This window comes from Falco biarmicus, chromosome 1 (genome assembly GCF_023638135.1).
Source record: "Falco biarmicus isolate bFalBia1 chromosome 1, bFalBia1.pri, whole genome shotgun sequence".
Classification (NCBI taxonomy): Eukaryota; Metazoa; Chordata; class Aves; order Falconiformes; family Falconidae; genus Falco; species Falco biarmicus.
The window spans coordinates 72,777,429-72,800,547 of NC_079288.1; the positions used below are offsets into that span (position 1 = coordinate 72,777,429).

Sequence of the window (23,119 nt, forward strand, 5' to 3'; positions counted from 1 at the left end):
GGTTTTACCACAGGGTTGCAAAGTTCGTACCAAGAGCCGCTTATGTTACCTTGTGTTTCTGCACCGTGTGAGTGGCTTGCTATAGATGCAGCTCCAGGGCTTGCCTGTGCTGTAGATAGCATGTTTGGTGGGATAACAGGTAAATCCATCTTGTTTCCTCCACTGTAGAAGCACGCCTTAGACTGGCAGCATAGCTTAAAACAGCCCCAAACCAGAGCAAGCTGCTGCGGTTTGGGAACAGCGTGCCTGCAGCCGGTTTCTGGTACAACGCTGGCCGCTGAGAAGAAAGCTCAGCCAAAGGCAGGTTTGCAACCCAAATCCTGCCTGCCTGTAGCAAAGGTCAGCAGCGGAGAGGAGCAGACAGTGTGCAGACAGTGGTGGAGGAGGAGCCGGGGCGCTGGGGTGAGGTTAGGTAAGGCAAGAGCACGGACGGCACAGGCAAATCCACCCTGGGCCGTAGGGACAAAGTGCACCATGCAAGGCAGGGTGATGGGCCAGGAGGTGTGACCCCGCTCCTGACTCACAGCGGCACACGCTGCCAATGGGTGGCTCAGTCACAGCAGCTTTTTACCGTGTAAAGTCCCATCCCAGGTATCCTGGCAGCATAGGACAGGTATATAGCTTAGTCTGTTTAACACAGACTTACTTGGTCCCGATGCCTTTTCTGTGCATGGCAGTTCAGACTCTGCTGACACCATCAAAAGCTGCTTTTTCTAATCCTGACAATAAATCAGTGTTCTGAGACATGGAAGTTGTGAATGTGTAATAAAACATAATGTAAGAGACACCAGAGTTAATGGATGCAGCAAACTCCCCTGCAGTCTCCTCTAGTCTAATTTTTTCCTTTGTGTTACAGGGAGGCAGAAAAATAAATATGTCTTCCTGAAGGAAACTGTGTCGGTTCCCTTATCTGATAACTCCTTTTTACGAACAATTTCCGAGTGATGCTTATTGTCGTATTTTCAATGCAACATTAAGAACTAGAATAGAAAAGCTCATGCCCTAACCAGAGATGATGCCTGCTGGCTGGAGGAAAAGCTGTTTCTCTTAATACTTCTATATTCTTCTGTGGCCTGTAGAAGGACAGAGCAACTGCTGGAAGAGAAGAAATGAGGGTTGTGTGTGCTAGCCACTCTCATTTTCATACCCCGATTCTGGAAGCCTCCTGTTTGGACGTCTTGGTCCTCCCTCTTGTGAACCTGTGTCACAAAACCCTGTGATGCTCGGCTTTGCAAAAAGGCCCCAGAGGGAACCAGTGAGACTGTTGTTTGCTGGGCACTTTTAAATTACCAAAATTGGTTGGTACATGGTTGGTTTGTGCTGGCTGGATATCCCTGCTAGCCACAGGAGGTGGCCACCGGGTGCCTTTCAGTGACTCACAGAGCTCACACTGCTGTGCTGTGCCTCCCTCCTTGATTCCTCCCGTACCTTCAGCCTCTTGATAAGTGCAGCACTAAAATTCACATGCTGCATTCAAACTTACAAAGAGTAACAGTTTGCTGTTCTACCCTCTGATCTCTCTGGATAGTTCAGTGAGCTCGGTGGTGTTACAGAAAGGCTCTCATCTACCCCACTGTGCAATCTCATCAGCTTCTCCAGAGCGGGCGCTATGCTGTGAAACTAGATTCAGCAGGCTTCAAAAGAAATCTTTCCCTTGTTTTCCCATGGATTTGCTCAATACTGGTGATTTGACAAATGCTTTAAGCCAGCAATACTGGCAGAAGGACTGGTCCCACCTTCTCCTTCCCCTCTGCCAGCACAGGTGCTCAGGTAGCGTGTGTGCAGAGTGCAGCCACACAAATTCTTGTGGCAGCACAAGCGAGGGCTGCATAGGGTGGCTGTGGGAAGGATGGAGTGGGACCTCACGCTGGCAGCGCCAGTTTAACATGTTTGTGAGAAGTGTGGTGTGAAACACTGGTCTTGAGCAGCCACAGCAGGCTAGTGAGGGCTAAACTTTTTTCCCACAGAGTGTTTTATTTACCCAGGGACTGGAAAACGATCATCGTATTAATCTCCCTTGCCAGATATGTCTATCCAGATGCCACTCTGTATTTATTTTAATGGAAAGCAAACATGCCACAGAAACGTAATGCCTGTGCTGTATAAAAAATCTTTGGGTTTTGCTGGTTTCCTTCTTCTTTTGTGTGCTAATTGAAATCTCTTGCACTCCATGGGTTTATTTAATATCTGTCTTCTTACATTTTGGAACATAAACCTGCTTTCAAGTTTAAATGAAAGCACAAAGTTGCACATGGGGAAACTGAGCCTACTCTCCAGGGTGATCCTCTGTGCTGAATTTCATTGCAGAATGACAATTGAAGTGTTTGCTAAAAATAAAGCAAAAACTTTGTCTAGAGACCGTTAAGGTTATCAGAGCAACTCTCGCTCCCATGAACCAGAAAAACCCAAGCTTAAAAAACAAAAGAGAAAAGCCCAGGGTGTCCCTGGACAAATTTACCCCTGGTAGGGCCACACCTTCAGGGCTGTGACTTTGTCCTTTCCATGCTGGGATGGGGGATGTGGCTGGGGCTGGCAGAGAGAAGGGGAGTCCACCTTTGCAAGGGAGTTTATTGTGAATCCTCTGTGATGTAGCAAGATAAAGGTGAAAGCACTGACGTAGGTTATGCACAGAAAAAGCTGTTGTCTCCATGTCTACCTGGGTGCCTGACTACCTCTCAAAATCCCTGGAGACTATCTAGTAAAGCTGTTATGAGACATATATGTGTGTTTGTTGTATACTATCCACCTGATAAAAACCCAAAGTGTTGCGGTACCTGCTACAGACTGTATGTTCTTTGAAGGATCTCCCCAGATTTTGGTCTGCAATAGCTTATGAAAGTCAGGAAATGACGAATTGTGCTGTATTAACTCTCATTGTGTAAGAACAGGTGTAAAATAACATGTTATTCATTTAAATAAAGTGGTGTTGTCCCTTTAAACATTCAAATAGGCAATAAAATGGTTCTACAAACTTGTGAGAACCTGTTCCACCAAACACAAAGTGGTTTTGTTAAAAAGAGAATGAAAAGGAAAAGAAAAAGGCTGTCTGTTATGAAAGCCTAATTTTTGTGGCTGTATTGTGGCTGAGGACAGGCTTATGTGTGAATATACTGATAAACCGGAAAGATTTTCTGAGACCGAGACTTTGCAGGTCACTCTTAAATTCATCCATCCTTTCAGTGAAATATTTTACTTGGCACATTCCTTTCCCATTCCACTGCAGTCTCTCAATAGTTTTTGCAGACCAAATATAACCATAAAACCCAACCCCCTGCTCACTCCTTACTCCCCCTTCTCCTTTCACTTGCTCACGTCTCTCCACTGTCACATGATGCTAAGCTGCCATACTGAAATATCTCCTGAAAGCCTATTTCCTACCATGATCATCAAAAATACTCACTCTCAACCAGAAAATGACACCACCCCAATAAAATGATTAGCATGTATGATCAGCCCCTGAATCTCCCAAAGTATTTGGGTTTGGTCTTTCTAAAAATTCCAGAAAGCAGATCCAATGCTTTATTATTGCTTGTCATCACATCAAGGACCCCAGTGCACCCAGTCAGCGGAGGCCAGATTGTGTGTCTGCTCGCAGAAGAGAGACAGATGAGGGGAAGCACACTGTCTCCTTGGAAGCCTTTTCTGTGTCAGGCAGAAGGTCCCCATCTCACAGGCATTAGCATATTCCAGGGAGTCTCACTTTGTTCTTCAAATATCCAGCCTTTTCTATCACTGCATTCATGAGAAGAATTATTTAGGAAGAAACTTTCACATGTAATCCCACGACAGGAAAGAATAAAAGGAAATTAAAGGTCTATGGGAAACATAGGTATGGACTTGTCTGGATGGACTCTTCACTGTTCTCTTTCGCATCTCCTAGAATATGGCCCCTGCTTAGCCATCAATCATCAGAAGGAGGAAACAACTAAATGTTTATGGTATTATTGTAACAGAGGGTGACACTTCATCATTGTAGTCAAGCTGTACATTAGGAGAGAAGATGTGTTTATATACTTATACCAGAGCAGTGGGTGCTGTATGAGGAGAGGAGTGTGCGTGCATCTGTGTGCGTGTGTGCGCGCGTGTGTGTGTGTGTGTACAGATTCCATCCTCCCTGCTGATCAGATGGCTCTGCCCTTAACACTTTCCCACTCTGTCCTTAACACTTTCCCACTCTGCTGTAGGTGTATCCCTCTCACGATGCCAGAATCATCATGAAGAGTCATATAAAGTCCTGTTATCATTATGAATACAGTGTGCTTGAAGCTGAAGGGAAGTAGGGGCCTAACACTAGGCAAAGCTTGAGGGGGGACACTTGCAGAATTCTGCCCAGCTTTGTTAAGTCCCCTATAAAAGCACAACCTGCACGACAAAATAATATATTTTCAAATTCTGCCACTGGGGATGCTAACACCTCAGAATACCCTGCATCAGCCTAATCTGTTGATGTTCATTGCTTTAAACAATAATGGGAACATAACTTGGAAACTAACAAGATGGAGCTAAAATGAAAGTCCAGGGTTTGAGGGGGCCTCCCTACTTGGTCTGAACTCACAAGGTATATTGAAAAGCCTTCTAAAAATGAGCCCATCAACTCACTAGCATCAGTGCTTTTTCATTCCACTTACACCAGAATAGTCTTCCCTGTGCATTCAAGTACATGCATGCATGATTGTAGCTGACAGGATTCGCTCTACAATGCTTACGGTTAAAAGTTTAGTTTGTTCTCCAACAGAAAAATGCAAAGAGAAGAATACTGACTTTAAAAAAATCAATCTGGTGGAGGGGAGTTTTGCAAGCTTAAACCAGCTAAATATTTCGTACTTGTTTCCGTGTATAGATCAGTGGGATTGAGGTATGGATCTGATTTTGGCAGAATCTCCTAGATTTTATCCCTAGGTTTGAGACTAATTCCTTCCATAGTCTTGGGCAAACTACTGAATTTCCATGCTGCAGACTCGCTGTCTACAGAGCAGTACCTGCTTCTCTGCAGCTCTTGTAGCTAAGGAGTTAGCATTTGCAGAGAATTCTGAAGATGGAAGACTTGTACAGTAGACTTGGGTTGCAGGCATTTTGGGACCAGGATCTGGGCTGCAGGCGTTTTTGTACAGGGCCTAATGCACCATGGTCACAGTACTGTGGATAAATAAGTATAAGAAGCCAGAACAGAGTGATTGCAATCACCCTTTGGGTTCGTGGCATAAGCAGAACAGCTATCATTCCTGTTCTCTCTTAGAAACTGCCACAAAGATGCTTCTTTTGCCAGTCTTTGCCATCCTCCACACCCCACATTTCTCTCTCTAACGTGGAGCCTTCTAATTTTAGAGTTCTTATATCTACACCTGTTGAGTCCCCTACCCCTCTTCTCTATTGACCAGCCTCTGACTCTGCAGTACAAGGATGTCTCTAAGTTTTACATGCCCAGGTTGAACCACTCAGAGGGCAAGAACAAATTACTGTGTAGGACCATCTGATACAAACTGACAGTACTTCCTCTGCAGCATCCACCACTGTGCATTTGTCATTGAGAAGTTGAGGCACTTCTTCCACATAGGGATGCCCTGAGGTTGCTGCCTGTGTGCTGCTTGGCCGGAGATCTGGACCAAGCTTTACTTTTTGGAAAAAAAAAAAAAAAAAAAAAAAAGAGAAAAAAGAAAGAAATGGCTATGCTAGTAAAAAAATCTGGGAAAGGACTGAAAGTTGTAGTTGTTTGGCTTCTGCAATGTGCTGTTTGCTTTTCAACTGCTCTGAGCAGCGTCCTTTCCCAGAAATAAGTTGTCTCCCAAGGCATGCCCGACTCCCTGTTTTCCCGCCAGCTGGTTGTGCATACTGCTTGCCGACCGGGCAAATCCATCATCCAGAGAGTGTTTCGGTGCAGTTCCTCCTCTTGGCTGCTTGAGAAGGTGTGTTGTTTGCTTTGCCTAAGTGCTCCCGGGGCCTAATGCTCCGTTGTTATGTACAGACTATTTCTGCTGTCATGAATCATGTTTTACCACCCCTATGCTTTTACTTCTGCACCAGGCTCTTTTTTTTTTTCTTTTGAGCAAACACGTTTGAGTTTCCGTGTTTGCTGCTGAGACGGTGCACGCTGGGTACACAGCACAGACTGAGTTGTTCCTACCGTCCTGTTGCTGCCGAAATCAGCAAACCTCCCTCTCACTCCAGGAGCTGCAGACCATTTTTTTTTCTTACAACCAAAGGCAAATTAATTCAGGGCAGCCTGAAATAATTTTTTCAGACACATATAAAAAAAATTAAATATTTAACTAAAAAAACCCCTCATACCGTCAAGCAAAATATGCCCTTTTCTTATCTTATCTGTTGTAACTCAAGCTATTTGCACAACGCCTTGTGCTAGGAAGGAGTTGTTTGTACATGTTTCTCTCCCTTTTCTCCAAGTTTTGAATTTTGAACAAAATCTTTCTCTTCCAATTCCTCCTCCCTGCAAAAATGTCATGGTTTCTCTTTCCTGTGCTTCCCTGAAGGTTGGACCCAACCCTCCCGCCAAAGATCCCTTTCATTGCAGATGGTTTTCTATTAATCTTCAAACTGCTTTGGAGAGCTCTCTGCATCTGGCAGCACTAACATCCCCTCTCCTCTCGTCCCACCCACTTAGCCTCAGCCTAAGAGCCCTTAACAAATGACTCCCAAGGAATTTAAATGGCTAACGCTCGCTGGCCAATAAAGAGATGCATAAACTGTATAACCAGGCTACCCAGCTCTTGCCATTAGGAAGAAAGGTTGCTCAGGCAAAGGCACGAGTCCCCTTAACCTGTCGCACTTCGCACTTCGATCGTGGGACCAGAGAGGTAAGGGAAATCTTGTTTGCTCTGTAGGGCTTTTTATCTGGTTTTCATTTATCAGGGAGTTGAGACCAAACATATGTCATTGTCAAGGTATCAGGTCTGGGCTTTGCCTGCCTTTAGAGGGTCCTAAAGTGATTTTTGAGAAGGAAGCAACTACTTCTAAGCTTGAACTATGAGCTCGACATGTGAATATCTAAAAGAATTTGTGTAGCAAATAGCAAAGCGAATGTCAGAACAGTGAAAACTAACCCCGATATTTTAGACAGAGGAAATAAAATAAAATCCTGTCTCAGAGATATTTTTTCTACTGTCTTAAATTAATGAAGTGAAAGGTAGACGTTTACAACCACCTGACATTGTGTTTTCAGTCGGTCTTTCTCTGCTGTCGTCTTTTTGTGCTGCCTGGTATTTTGTTCTGCCTTTTCAAGAGATCAACATAAAAATCAAGCTTTAAAAGTGGGTTATCAGCTTCAGGTACAGAATTTGGGGGTGTAGATTGAAGGTGGATAGGAAGATTGAGCAAGCAGGTATATATGCAAGTATTGTTACAAAGGAATCTATACAACTCATTCTGTGTACTGAAAATTTGATAGCATTTTAAGAAAATCAAGTTCTGATATTATTCTATTCATATTCTACTTAGGCAGAATGTGAATGTTTAAGGCTTGTGTATGACATAGGATATATGATGTTAATCTGTTCACCCTTATTTATTTATTTATACATTTGTTCATTTACTGCTCTGTTGGGGTCAGTGCTGACGACAATAGTGAAGTTTGAACTTAAATCTGGAAAAAATCAGTTGAATCTAAAACCTGTTTAAAAAAACAAAATAATAAAAAAAAGGAAATATAGCTGTTATAAGTAGGGTTCAATTAAAAGCATTGACAAAATTGTCCATTCACATGTGGACCAGATGCAGCAGTTGTGTATAATGGTGTCCTGTCCTGTGCTAGGTAGGATTGAAGCTGTGTTTCAAAACGTGTGTGTATAGTGCGCCTTCACACTTTGCACACCCAAGCTTGCCATGGATGACAGCCAGTGCTCAGAGCATGTGAGGGATGTCGCTACAAAAAGTTACTGCCATCCCTTGTGATGCTCTATGGCCTAACAGCCTGGGTACAGAAAGGCATCTTTTTCCTTTGTATTATCACAGCTGGTCTCTGAAGGTCTTCACACCCAAAACAGTCCACGGTGGTGCATGTTGGTGTTAGCTGATGATGTTACACCAAAGACCTTGCCAATATCTGACAGGGTTGAGAGAACTTTTTAAAAAAAATTAACATGGTTAATCTAACAGAACTGCAAAACATGTCCTTTTTGCTCATCAAGACAATGCTAGATGACTGTCTATCAAGAGCTTGTTGTAATGTTGGTTTGATTATTTTTCCATGAGTTTCATATATAGCTCTGCACTGTATAATCAAGATTAGATAATGTGTTGGATAAAAAGAAATGTTTGAAAGCCCAATTAACAACGGAGGAGCCATTTTGCTACTCTTTCAAATAATTTCTATTCAGTTCTGCATTTCAGCTCCATTCTTTGCTGAAGAAATTATATTGAATCAAATGTTGCTTGTCTTCTTTCGTCAGCTTTTAATTAAAAAAAAAAAAAATCCCAGTTAAGGTCAGCAAAAGGTGAATTTCACATGACATCTGTCTCAAATCCCACTCCTTTTCTGAAGCACACAGAAATTTCACTTCCAAACCCTAGGTATTTCCAACCGAGCTGTAATTTCAGTAGACTTAAATTGTCTTGAATTAACTCAGCACACGAATGGTGCCTCCTGAGAGAGTCTCTGCCTTGGTTAAACATTTTTTTTAAATTTATAATATTAACCCTGGGCACAGGTAACGAGTACTGGAAATCTCTTCCTTGTACTTGTAAACCTTGTTTCTCATTTTCAATCCAAGGTTCAAAGGTTTGCACAAACTTCTTAGATTAGAGGTCAGGTACAAATTGCTGCACTTTGCAGCTCCTTTCTGCCGATATGACAGAATTTCACAGCAAAGACGACTGCCTTTCATCCCCCTCTCCTCCGCACACAGGCAGTTAAAAGCTTGATATGTACAAGTCAGCCATTGGTACCTGAGTTTAATAAATAACTAATTGGGTTTCAGTGGTGCAAGGTGCATATTATAAAAGGGGTCAAATGTCAGTGCACAAAGGAAAAAAAAAAACCAAACCACCCGCCCATCCACTGACTAAGCCAAATGCTTTGAGTTTAATGTACTTTCAGCAGCAAACATTCAGATCCCAACTGTGGTTTGGTTTACACTGATTTTCATTTCTGTGACCCGAGGGGTAGGGAACACGTTGGGCCACTTTCAGCTTTCCCTGAAAACTCTGCCTTCTGCTGAAAGCAGGGCTGCAGGTTGGGCCCCCCGTTGCTGCAGTGTTCACGTGGTGAACACAAAACTGAGAATGTCGCAATAAAAATAGTGCTTAAGATTAGGGTGAACTGAAAAACTGAGAAGTCTGAAGCTATTTTTATTGTTATAAAACTGACTAATCCAGTAGACTTTGTATGAACAGGCAGGATGTGTTGTGTTTTGCTCTGGGATCCCCAGAAGAGTTAGCTGAAAAAGTGAGATCAGAAAGGCTGAAAAGCAAACTCCAGTTTATGAACTTTTTTAGATACTCTTGGTTGCACTGTACAGTGGAACATGTTACCATAACACTTATGTAAACAGTGTTCTGCATTATAATAACAAAGAAAAATCACAAAGGCGTGCATGCATATCCCTACTCCACAGAGTTCAGCAAAGACTTTCACAGACATTTCCAACGACCCAATTAAATCAGCTTGTTCATATATAACATTTTTCTTTGAAAAAGCAAGAAGTGAAATAGGTGAATGTCTTATCTTTCCCATGTAATAATTAACAGATGAGCCTATTTGTGATTTTGTTTTTCAGTTGCAAAAGATTGTTTTTCCTGTCTTTCTTGTGACAGGTCCTTGTGAGGTCCTAGTTCGTGCTTCTTTCTTTCCTAGAAATAATGCTTTTTAAAGCAGACAGTTAATGAGGAGGACACAGTTATCTGTACTAGCAATTTTGCAGAGAACACTGTTTAATTGCATTCATAGTAAACAAATGCCACAAGAAGTTTCCAATCAAGTCTGGCTCATCCAGAATAGGAAAAACTTGTTACATACCAAGTGACATTTTACTTTATTTATGTCACACATTTTCCTGTCAGGCCATGGTAATCATAGACTTTGTTGACTAGATTGAAATATGGGAATTTGGAGAAAAGGGAAGGCTTGTGTTTTTTCCTGATTTGTAAAGCTGATAAGAATGATTACACAACCCATCTCTCATCTTCTCGGCTTTCCTCAACATGTGGCTTTAATAGCTTGCAGGATAATAACTTCAGCCTCAGCCAGCGACTGGTTTGTATTGAAAGAGTTGAGAGTTACAGAATTATTTTGAGTTAGACTAGGTAAAAGATGGAGCTGGTGCAAATGGTACCACACACGGGTTATACAACTTGTTGGGACAAAGTTCTGAATGACTTGCAGCAAAGTGCATTATAAAATAAGGGAGGAGACTGGGTTTCGCTTACACAAACTTCCTTTAGAAGTGGTTTAAGCTGAGATGGCTGGTTTGGCACTCAGTAGCGTAAAAGCACTCAAGAAACACACATTGCATTGACAAAATTCATGTTGCAGCAGGGAAAATAACAACCATCTTGGTAGGGTTGCTCTGGGTGGAACATCCATAACTTCTTCATCAGCATTGCTTCATTCTCGCCATAGGAAAACGATATGTGCATGAACAGAATTTTCACTTGTGATCATCAAAAAGCAATGGCAAGAAGTAAAGTGCCAGGCTCGGGAAAGTTTTCATGTTTTTATTGTTTAAGATATCATCATTGATATCACATCAAATACTATTTTTGCAGCTTCTAGGCCAGGAGGTGAGGTCGTTTAGGGACCTCCATCCTAGGGACATTCACTGCTGGACACTGATGGTGCTTATGGATAATGCAAGCAGTACCTTTGACAGCCTTTGCAGGATCACATCCCAAACTAAATAAGCCTTAGAAGGATGCAGAGAGGGTTGATAACAGAATAGGCAGGAAGTTTGCACAATGCAAAGTGACTTTATTTTGTAGGGGAATTGTAATCTCAGCTCCATTTTTGAAATTGTACATAAAATTGCTGTGAGGTAAGATTCACATTGCTAAGGGAACTGGTATAGTATAGCTAGGAGAATTAGGCTGTGGTTGTTATTGCTCTTAATGATAGTGATGAAAATAAGAAGTTATATATATATATATAAATTCAAATCCTAGTCTGAAGTTATAGCCAATTGTTGACTGTACAAATTTGCTGTTCAATTATCTGATTAACATTGAAGTTTTAACCTGGGAAATTCCAGGATGTTAATTTACAGAATAATTTCAGGTGTTTTCCTCCTGAAAAGGAGCAAGAAGTAAAAGAACATACTTAGAGTAATTTTTTTTAACTTTTTTTTTATTCAAGCCAAATATGTTGCTTTTGATTGGTGTCTGGAGAACATAACCAGTCCCTACAAGACTTTTAAGGCAGGATTTTTAGTAGCGCTCGCCACTGTCTTAAATACATCCTTATAGAAGCTATTAGTCTTACAACTTACGTCAGGGGGAGTAGTGCTAGATGCTGAGTACTGCTGGAAATGTTACCCTTTATTTTCTATTTCTTTATGGTCATTCTTTGAAGAGAACACAATCAAAAGATGAAGCCAACAGGTTTTGGTGCGTTTCAAATGGAACCAGCCATTTCTAATGTGCTTAGGCCACTTAGGAAGAATTCAAGCAACGAAGAATTGTGCACTGACTCCCTCTGCAGTAGCTCCACCCTGAAAACCACTTTTCAGGCCCAGAACATTAACTTGCCTCATACAAGGGGAACATGACTAACTGACCGAAATAAAATTATAGCTTAAGCTTGAAATATGAACTCTTCCACTCAAATCAGTGGCCAGACCCCTGATGATAAGCCCTGGATTGGGATGCCAAGTGTCACCATCAGCAGAAGTTTGAATTTCAGCAGCTAGCCTGGGAATTTTGTAGGCCAGCCTTATCCTACCCCTTAGGTACTTTAGACTGTTTCTCTCTACATTTAAGTACAGTACTTCTAGTGGGCAGAAAGTTCATGCCTGAACATATGTGGGAATTGATGTGGTGCAGCAAATGTTGCTGTGTGTGCGTCTCCTTGGGTCCCATGCAGCACCTGAGCCAAAGGGTTTCTCCCAGGTGAACCTAGCTGGAGATGGACAAGTTTGATGGCCTCAATTCAAGCATGTGCATGATGATGAGAATATGCAGTGCTTTAGCGGTGCTGCCAGCAGGATAACTTGTACAGCAGACAGACATGTCGTTGTCAATAACTAGTGCTGATCTGATCGATGAGATTACTCTCCCAAGCTGCTCATCACAACCTACTCATCAAGTCTCTTGCCAGCCAATGTTCTGCCCCTTCAAGTCTGCTGACACGGGTCACCACTTTCCACACAGAGTTTTGCCAAAATGAGCCAGATTAAGAAAACCCACCTTTTCCAAGTGTTTAACCTAACCTAGGACAACTTCTTCACCCAGTTCAGCTGCAGGTAAAGCAATGTGTCTGACACGCTGCAGACATTGTCATGGCCTCTTGGCCTCGAGTACTGCTTTTTTTGTTAAAAGCCTCAAAAAAACCATCAACCATCCCTAATAACCTTCCCTTTCCTGTATGAAAGATTTCCAGAAAAGATCCCTAGCAAAAAAGCCATGCTGAAATGCTGCACTCTCTCCTGCACTGCCCCACCACAAGATTCAGCTTTAGACATCTGCATTTCAATAGATTCATAGAATCATAAAATCATTTAGGTTGTAAAAGACCTTTGAAATCATCAGGTCCAAATGTTAACCCAGGACTTCCCAGTCCATTGCTAAAATATATCCCTAAGCACTGCATCTATGTATTTCTTAAATATCTCCAGAGATGGTGATTCTGCCACCTTCTTGGGCAGCCTGTTCCAATGCTTGACCACCCTTTTAATGAATATTTTTTTCCTAATATCCAATCTAAAACTCCTCTGGTGTAACTTGAGGGTGTTTTCTCTTGTCCTGTCGCTAGTTATGTGAGAGAAGAGATCTACCCCCACCTGCCTACAGCCTCCTTTCAGGTAGGTGTAGAGAGCAATAAGGTCCCCCCCGAGTCTCCTCTTCAGACTAAACACCCCCAGTTCCCTCAGCTGCTCCTCATAAGACCTGTGCTCCAGACCCTTCACCATTAGTGACAGCAGGTAGGGAACCAAGCTGTTGTCCAACTCCTGTTGAAAACCACATCAAGGAATAGCCTTTGAAACTTGAAATATAAATTAATTTGGAGCCAGGCAAAGTCTTTGCATGGAATTTTTACCAAAGATCAGACCCTTTTGTCAGTGTACCTGCTCCCTGCCTCACCTCTGTCTGCACTGTGCATGGACAGGAGCCAAGACACTGCTTCCAGTGGGATGTCTCCAAAGCTGATTGCAAACAGAGGGCAAAGCCTTCCGCCAGCAAGCACATGGGATGGCAGCAAGCACATGTGGGGCTGGTGGCTACATTAGACATGTTTGTAAAAGAGGTGGGACTTTCTATTTCGCTGTTAGTTTGGGAAGGGGCACCTGGCACAGCAGCTCCCTGCCATGGCTGCTAGGCTGGCCCCGGGTCCTGCAGTCAGGCATACCACAGCTCAGCTTCACTAACAGCCCCAGAGACACCAGCTTTGCTCAGCTCATTTATGCAAATAATTAGTAGGAAAGGAGTGACAGTATTGCCAAGAAAACTGATGCATAATGATCTTTAAAAAGGGAGATAACTTGCGTGTCACACTTGAAGCAATGCTCGAGCTGCTACTTCATTTCGAATTGACGTGGCCCCTGTGTTTTTCTGTTTGGCTGATAAATCTGCAAACAGGCAAACTGGGTTTTCAGGAAGAGCATTTCTGTGGATGTCTGATGTTTGTGATAAAGCTATATGGTCGTTCTTAGTCAGCTGTTGTTATATACATTTTATGTATTTAAAGTTGCCATGAGAAAAGAGACAGCTTTTAAATATAAAAAGCTGTAACAGCAGCCATGCTTCCAGAGCTGCGGCTCGGCGTGAGCAGCAGGATTACCGCTTGCCCTTACCATATCAACTAAAAAACTAGGAAGGTCACTTTTAAACCAGTAGCTCTATTTCCCTCTGTCAACAGGGTGTATTTAGTTAAAATTTCAGCAACCAGCCTTCCCTTTGCAGCAGCTCTGGCTTAAAGTGCAAAACCACGGCAGATCCTTGAAGTTAGTGGTGCCCGTGAGGGCGCGCTGTGTCAGCTCAGCAGGAGTTTGTACAGTCCAGGGTCTGCAGGTGGGGCACGGCTGTCCCTGCCCCCCCCTCCCTCCAGTTATCACAGAGACAGCAGGTCTCCCTGGGCTCTCGTGCTCCTTCTGTGGCATTGGCACTTGTCTCCGTGCTATGTAACTGCTGTGTCACCCGCAGAAGGACACATGATGCCACTAAATCTATGTAACACAAAACTGGAAGGATGAATTAAGCGCAAACATAAACAACCCCATTTTATAGGAGCACGTGAGTGCAGTGGACACGTGGTTGCTGCCACAAGGACACCTTCTGTGTCCCCGTGTTTGTAAAAACCTGTTTTACCACACTGGGATCAACAGAGGAGCAGGTGGCTGTGTAACGTCACAGGACACTGCCCAGTGCTGGGCAAGCCCAGGGTGTAACATGCCATACGGACTGCGGCCATGGCTTTCTCACTGGGGTTCTGAGCTGCTTTTGCCCAGGCACAAGGGACATCGGTGTTTGGCCCTGTGTTGTTGTTAATCAAGGTGTGTTATTTCTAGTTAATAAAAGTTCTGCCTTAGCTAATTAGCCTGCTCACAGTATGCTTTAGGTCAATCACTGCCAATCCTGTAAGATTCCCATTTAATATTCTGAATGGTGGTGTGAAAAAAGATAGGTTAAAAAGAAGGTAATTAGTGTGTAGGGCAAGAGCTATTTACACCTGCCCGACTGGCAGCAGGGAAGGAGTTTCATAAGCAAGGGGAAGTGAAATTTGAATGGTTTCAGTGAGACATCTACGTGTGAGAGCTCACCTGCATGAGGGAGAGACCTTGGAGCAGAGATGCCGAACTGAAGGACTCACAAGCATGGCTCCTGGTAGGCTGTCAGACGTCAGCATCCATCTAATGTGGCATTAAACAATCAAGCAGGCTTATATTTCACAAGTCACTACATTTCAATGTAGCTTAAATTTTTTCCTCTTCTGGCATTAGTCACACTTGGTGGATGTACTGAAATGAGTCTGGTTTATTAAGGCTACTAAACGCACAGTATTAGCTCATGCCTTCTGTACACCCACAACACGTGGTAGCAAGTTTTCATGAGCAGTTTACTGTGGACTGAAGAAATGCACAAGTATGGTTGAACACTTTGGAAATACATATTTTTGGAAACTATTTTCTTGAGAGTGATTGCTTTTTGACATGGAAGTTAGGTTGTGTTGGCAGCCCATTTTGTAAGGCGGTAACAATAAGAGGAAAGAGCTCTCAGACCAGACATGCCTGCGTTTTTTTCTCATCAAGGTAGATGATATCTGAACTTTGTGAAATTGTTGCTTGTGTCATGTGGCAATGAATATTGTTAAATGTGTATTTAGCTACATCAAGTAGGACTACATGGGCTCTGTAATTGTCTTAGGTAGCATATACTTATGAAATTCAGCTCTGTGCAGCTGCATGGAAAAAAAAATGAACACATTTGATAATGAATCTTCATTCTCAATAAATTACATAGAGATAAATGTGGTTTAGGTTCACAAATAATTTTTCATTATTCACTATCACAAATAGTCTATGGTAGTGTTTGCAGCAAAGATGGCCGTCAGCACTTAACAGTAGCTTCAAGTTCAACTTCCAATACTAGAAAATCGTTCTGCTGGTGCAATGCAAAGTGTTGGAGAACATGCCAGTTCCTGGATAGCCACCAAATTACCAGCTGGTTTCTGGTGGGCAGGGGAGGCTTTGTGCCATTTCTCCTTTCTCCACAGCCCTGGTGCCCATGTGTAGCTTTCTAGATGATAGCCCCAGTGACTAAGCCCTGCAGATAACAGAATGCAGACTTTTATTTTGTAAGCTGACCCAAAATTGATGGTAATGACTCATTTCTAAACTTACTCAAACCTGGGGCAATAAGTAATTCACTTGCCAACGGGTGGCCTATGTAAAGGTAATGACTATTCCACAGTAAAGTGTTTGTTTAACAAGTTTTGCTTTCATTCAGGGAAAGGTGAGGACACATTTTTAGGAGGAACAAATTGTGAACTGAAAAAAAGAAAATGTTTTTCTCTGCCTTCATTTTTTTAATTATGTCAAATAATTCCCAGGAATGTCTGACTGTGACACATTAAAAAGGGGAACATCTGAATGTGAGAGAAACATATTTATCAACAACATTTTAAAGCAAGAAGCTATCAAAACTGATGCACTTCCATGAAAGACCCAGCTTACAAGAAATTCTGTTTTCTAAAGTATTGTTTGGGAATCACATTGCTGTTATTGTCCTCCAGGTTCTCTGTCTCCCCTGCTGCTCTCCCTATTTTTAAATTAAAATGGCTCAGAAGCATCAGCATGTAGCACCCACAGCCCAAACACACCTGCAGGATCAGGCCCTACCACAGATGGAGGCTCACAGGTCTGGTTTCCCAATCCCAAATTCGTTTAGGAGCTAAACCAGGCACAGTGCTGTTTGCCCTGGCTGGTGCAGGGGCACCTCTGGATGCAGACCAGCACAGCTCTGGACTGCTTAGGAGCTTTACTGAAGAAAATTGGAGGTGCTAATGTTACTAGGATTAAAATGGGTTTTGTGGACCGTACAAATTAGACTTAGGTGCCTCAATTTTGCACCCATATTTCTGTGGACTTGGGCCTGCTATACTAGTGAAAGACCTGCCTGCATGGTAACCAATGCACTGAAAATGGCCAAACCATTCTAACTAAGGGTATGTATCAGAGTCCTTGTGGGACAGAGGGAAGTCTGTGTCCCACCAAATAACACGACTACATAGAATAAATAAATCTGACTGAGGCTTTGTCCTTTTTTTTTTTTTTGAAAGTAAGCCTGTCAAACCCAGATTGGAAGCATTTGTTACGTTGGTTTGCAGAGTTTCCTACAGGGGCTAGTGTTTTTTGACAGTTCCATCAACAAGCTGGTTGTTTGTTAATATCGCAAATAAATCAGTGGATAATGCAAAGGATGATGGAATTGTAAAAAGCAATGAGGAGGAGCCAATGGTGTAGCACTCGGTAGGTGGGATCTGCTCAAAAGGCAGTTGGGATAGCACTGAACACAAGGTTGTGGCATTTAGAAGTAACAAACACAAGGCATGCCTGCTGTATGGGACATAACCCCAGCAAGTGATGATTCAGCGAAGGATTTGGAGTCAGAATTGACAAAAAACCTATGTGGTTTTCTGCTGAGAAGGTGTGGACAAAGACATGGGAAGAAGAAGGAGAGATAATCTTCATCCCTGTGTATAGCAAGGGTGAAAAATGCAGAAACTCAAATAAACAAAAAACAAAAAACAAAAAAAAAAAACCCCAAAAAAGTAAAAAAAATGACTGATTGTGAAGGAATTAGGAATTTAGGAGTTCATCCTGCAAGTTTTATAAAAAAGACAGAGTTGTGGCTTGATTACACAACTTAAATATTACCATGAGGCAAAAGCAGAGGTCTTGAAAGACTCTTTAGTCTATCAGAGAAAGGTTTAATAATCCTATTTAGAAGCAAAAGCCAGACAAATTTTCATGAGAAACAGTACGCTTACTTCTCTGAAGGAGTGACTTGCTAACAAGCCATGAAGTGGTGGGGTCTACCAAGGTCCTTCTGGAAGATATGATTTATTCAAATAAATGTTACAGGACTCAATACACAAACAAAATCATAATGTAATGGTCCGTGTCATATACAATCACTTATATTAAATGGTCTGGCAGACCTTTGCAGCTTTAAAAGTCAATGAATTAACTACTCTCAGAGTCCCAAAGTGTCTTATTTAATTGTGGTCAGAGAGGAAGCCCACTGTCTTGCAGCTGTGGTCATTAGCATGGTCATCTCCTTTTGTATGTCTGCATTTCCCACTCTCTGCCTGTGTTCAAATGCAGCATGAGGTTTCTGAGATTTGCCTTCCTCTTGCGGGTTTGCAGGCCTATGCTAGCTGCTTGCTCTGAAGCAAATTGCCTGTCATAAGGGAGTGAGTCTCTTGAGCTTGTGTGAAGTCCTGTAACAATGGAAGAGACAAACATGTCAGACGTACCACAAGCAGCAGACAATGCAGAAGCTTGCCAGGTCGCTCTTTGTGCAAGGGAACAAGGATTGGTCCCTCCTGATGCTAAAGTGTATTTATTATTTCTTACTTGACAGTTACTGTGAAGGCCTAGAGGAGCAAGGGGTTGTTATCAGATGAAAACCGTGCCTGATGCATTTCATGTATTTGCCATCTTTCACCCTGGAGTATGGCACCTGGCACTTGTGCTGTTCAGGAGTAGCTGGATTAACTGAGGAATGACTGAGAGGGAGAAGTGGGCTCTGGAGGTGGGAACCACCAGCTTCATGGCAGTATCTTCCCTTTCCCAATCCTGTGTCAGCTCCTTCCGACCCCTTCAAAGAGAGGACGAGTCTTCCTAGGGTCTTGAGGTTTTGAGGTGCCTGGTGGCATCCATTCATGAGACTTCAGCCTCCTGTGGCAGCAGCTCTTGGTACTGGGATTGTACGGGCAGGTGATCCTCAGTCACCCCCTTCAAAGAGGGATTGTGCCTACATCCATGACGCACTCCCCCTGAAATGTCAATGTTCATGCTGGTGTGGCTCATTCATCTGCCTTTCTGCAGCCTTAGTCCCAGTTCAAAAAATGAACTTGCAGAACTACAAGACAAAAGAGAGGGGTGGGATTCTGGTGGTGGCTAACAGTTTCTAACAAGTGTCCTTCTACCTTTGTCCAGGTTTTATCAGGCTGTGAATGAGTTTGACACCATGACTGCTGAGGACTCTACTGCAAGGATGAGCAACGATTCCTCCAATGTGGCTACCACAAAAGTCCCTGAAGGTGTTGCTGGTGCACCCAATGAGGCAGCTCTGCTGGCCCTCATGGCACGCACTGGATATAGCATGATCCAGGAGAACGGGCAACGCAAGTATGGTGGTCCTCCTCCTGGCTGGGAAGGCCTGCACCCTCCTCGTGGCTGTGAAGTCTTTGTGGGCAAAATCCCCCGTGACGTCTATGAAGATGAGCTTGTCCCTGTGTTCGAGTCTGTGGGCCGCATCTACGAAATGCGCCTGATGATGGACTTTGATGGGAAAAACCGTGGCTACGCCTTTGTGATGTACACACAGAAGCACGAGGCGAAGCGTGCCGTCAGGGAGCTGAACAACTATGAAATCCGTCCCGGCAGGCTGCTGGGTGTGTGCTGTAGTGTGGATAACTGCCGGCTCTTCATCGGAGGCATTCCCAAGATGAAGAAGAGAGAGGAGATCCTGGAAGAGATTGCCAAGGTGACGGAAGGCGTGCTGGATGTCATTGTGTATGCCAGCGCTGCAGACAAGATGAAGAACAGAGGTTTTGCCTTTGTGGAGTATGAGAGCCATAGAGCAGCAGCAATGGCCAGGAGGAAACTCATGCCGGGAAGGATCCAGTTGTGGGGCCACCAGATTGCTGTTGACTGGGCAGAACCAGAGATAGATGTTGATGAAGATGTCATGGAGACTGTTAAAATCCTCTATGTGAGGAATTTAATGATTGAGACCACAGAGGACACTATTAAAAAGGTCTTTGGGCAGTTTAACCCTGGCTGTGTAGAGCGGGTGAAAAAAATACGTGATTACGCCTTTGTGCACTTTGCAACCAGGGATGATGCCATTCATGCCATGAACAACCTTAACGGTGTCGAACTGGAAGGCTCATGCCTGGAGGTTACCTTGGCCAAGCCAGTAGACAAGGAGCAATACACTCGCTACCAGAAAGCAGCAAAAGGAGGGGCCGCAGCGACGCCTGAAGTAACTCAGCAACCTAATTATGTTTACTCTTGTGATCCGTACACACTAGCATATTATGGATATCCATACAATGCCTTGATTGGGCCCAACAGAGATTACTTTGTGAAAGGTTAGTAAGCACAATTAGGAGATGCGATGGGCAAGTTTGATCTCAGGCTGGTGCTACCCAGGGTCTGCTTGAGGCAAAGGACAGATGGTACTATGCACTTTTTTCTTAAACACTTTTTTATAGGTCTTTTTCCTATATTTCTGTTTGGTCTCATTTTATGACTATACAGTGTATTTATCTAGAAATAATGTTAATGTACAGTCTAGTATGAGGGAGGCATAAAAAATATGGTTAAGAATGAGCTAACAGACCAAGCATGGTATGAGGGAGAGGGATCTCGTTTTCATGAGTGCTGTACTAAATCTGAGCAAGTCCAAGGACTCCAGCTGCTGGTGCCCCCTTCCAAGGAAGAGCTGGATCCTAAGTATTAGAGATTGTGATAGTGCTCCCTTTGCCTTCTCCTGGAGGTGTGGGTATGGTCGCCTGGTCATCCAAAGGGAGGGATGTCAGTGAAAGAGTCAGCTGGGAGCTCTCCAGGTGTCATTTGCCTTCCACATTAAAATGACAGTAGTGCTGTGTCCTTTACAAAGTCATTTGGGAACTAAGAGCAGAAGGAATCACGTGAGTGCAAAATAATTCTTTTATAATGTATACTTCAATTAGTTGTCGGTTACAGTCATTAAAAATTAACTAAAAATCAGTTATTCATAAAAATCCCTAGCAGCTATAACTGGTGTTATAATTGCAATTATCCTGTACTTACAGGAATTATAGTTTCCTGAAATTTAATGTGTATTTCCATGTAACAGGCAGTTTAGTATGAATATAATCTTAAAGCATCCACGTCAACCCAGAAATACGTTTAACCTCAGTTGATCAAGAATTTCAGCTTCCAGATTTGAACTACAGAGACTGACCATCTAAATATTCAATTAGGCCATCACAGAGTGCATTAATACTGCAGTGTCCAAAGTGCTGTCGTAACGTGCATGGAATTGCAAAGATAAATAAAAGCAGTATTTTTGGAGATGGGGTATGTTCACATTACTAATAAAATAGCAGAGAAAACAAACAACACTAGTGAAAATATATGCTATGGTGGGACAAAGTTGGTTAAAGGCCAGGTACTTCAGGCTATCTCTGCAGGGTCCCATCACAGCCAAATGAGAGGCTCTGGGTCTCCTCTGAAGGACAGCTGAGAGCAGAAGCTATTCTACTGCACAGAAATCATGCTGGAGGAGCCCCTCTCTCTCTGCTGAGTGCATTATACCCATGCTCTCTGTCACGAGAGTTATATCAGTATAAATAAGTAGTTAATGTATGATCAGAAACATCAAGAGGAAAACTTGTGCAAGCTTACTGGGTGCACCTAAGGCCAAACTCTTCTGTTTTCCCAAGTGCAGTCGCTAAGGCTCAGATCAAACTAACTTCGGCAGCCTCATTTCTAAGCAAATGCCTCCTGATCTCCGCCTGGGGCCGTTCATGCTCCCCACGAGGCTGTCACTCTCCATTATTCACCATCCTCTTCTATGTTGTTATCATAAGCAGGCAGCATACGAGGCAGAGGGCGAGGTGCAGCTGGCAACAGAGCCCCGGGCCCCAGGGGCTCCTACCTGGGGGGATACTCCGCTGGCCGTGGCATCTACAGCAGGTACCATGAAGGCAAAGGAAAGCAGCAAGAGAAAGGATACGAGCTGGTACCCAACTTGGAGTTACCTGCGGTCAATACAGTGGCCATTAAGCCTGGTGCAGGTTAGTATGTGCAATGAGGGGAGGAAAGCAGAGGTGTCACGCAAGCCCCTGCTCTGAGCCCCATGTCAGGCATGCAGGGACCCCTCCAGGGCCATCCCACGGTTACGGCAGTGGGGACGGCCCTGGGGCCAGGGCTCAGCACCCCTGTGTGCCAGATGCCTCCTGGCCCTGGGTGCAAACAAGAGGCATGCAGCAGGACAGGGGACGTGAACATCTGGGAGCTCTTCAGGCTAAAGAAAAAAGGGCTGAAGCTGTGCCCATTCGTCCTGTCCCATTTTGCACCTCCTCAGGAGGAAGCAGACTTTCCATCTAGTCATGTACACCAGACATGGTGACTAAGAGCAATCTTCCTCTCTTAATTTCTTCAATTCTAATTTCACCCTGGGAGACTCCCACCCCAGATTTCCAGACAGGCCAGAGCTCTCCGCTGCTTACAGTGCTACAAGGCTGGGAAAAGGACCTGGGACCTTCCCACTGCAGGGAAGTCCCTGGCTAAGGCAAGCTCCTCCATCACCATCAGAGGTATGGGGAAGGAGGCATGCAGCGAGCCATCAGGGTCCACCTTGCAGCAATGAAACACCTACAGGAGAGCTCTCAGCTCTGCTGGGCTGCAGGGAGCCGGCCCAAGGGACAGGTCAGGGTTTTCCCCCTTCTACCACATCCTCAGGCGAGTATCCAGTGCTGGCTCTTCCCACGCAAACAGGATGAAGCCCTGCAATTCCTCAAGATTCTGTTTGGAAAGACTTTTATTTGGAAAAGTAGCCTAAGAAGGAAGGTCCTTGCAGGTGATGGGGGCAAGTCCTCTTGTGGAAGTCCTCAGGTCTTCCTTCCATTCATCTCTCCAAGTAAATTGTAACTGCAGGACCTTAGCAGTGTTTAATATATAGAGTTGAAGTGTTTTACCAAAACATGCTCCATACTGTCAGTAGAAACTACAGCTTGCATCTAATGAAGGCTGTGAAGAGCTCGCTCTATCAGCTGGATAAGACAATGTGAGAAGAGGTCTAGAGACAAAGGAAGGCTGTTACAATTAGACCTGTTTCCAAAGGAAGATCGTATTTCCTGAGAAAACCACCCACTCACAATCAGAAAACATTACCACTATGCATGTTTGTAAAGGTACTTCAGGAAATCCAGGTATTACTAAATGATGCTTGAAAAGTGGGCTTTGCAACGCACGCCTGTTAGTAGCATCTGTAATTCATTTGACTGCCAAAAAAAACCCCTGAAGCTCAAGTCTAAATGTTTCTACATATGAAGCATGTTGGGATTCAGACTTCTTTATCAGGTCTTCCCCTCTCAACCAGCACAGCCTCTGAGCACAGAAGGACTCAGCCTGTTTTCCCCAACCAGATCAGACGATCTAGTAAGATGTACCATGTGCAAGACTGACTTGTTCTTGAAAGGGTATGACTCTGAAAGCACATTAACCAGAATGGAGGAGTAAAG

The 23,119-nt window shown here is 43.6% G+C and overlaps 1 protein-coding gene across 10 annotated transcripts in view; it reads left to right on the top strand.

Annotated features, from left to right (window-relative positions):
* The window catches only part of RBM47 (RNA binding motif protein 47), an 82,035-nt gene that overhangs the window by 53,383 nt on the left and 5,533 nt on the right, over positions 1 to 23,119 (top strand). For 7 of the 10 annotated variants that reach the window (XM_056334741.1, XM_056334716.1, XM_056334761.1 and 4 more), the window contains 2 exons: positions 18,819 to 19,978; positions 21,464 to 21,670. In XM_056334741.1, the coding sequence (XP_056190716.1) occupies positions 18,819 to 19,978; positions 21,464 to 21,670 (1,367 nt within the window). Of the gene's footprint in view, positions 1 to 6,787; positions 6,810 to 18,818; positions 19,979 to 21,463; positions 21,671 to 23,119 lie in introns of those variants that run through there. The other 3 variants (XM_056334787.1, XM_056334726.1, XM_056334791.1) reach the window with 3 other exon arrangements.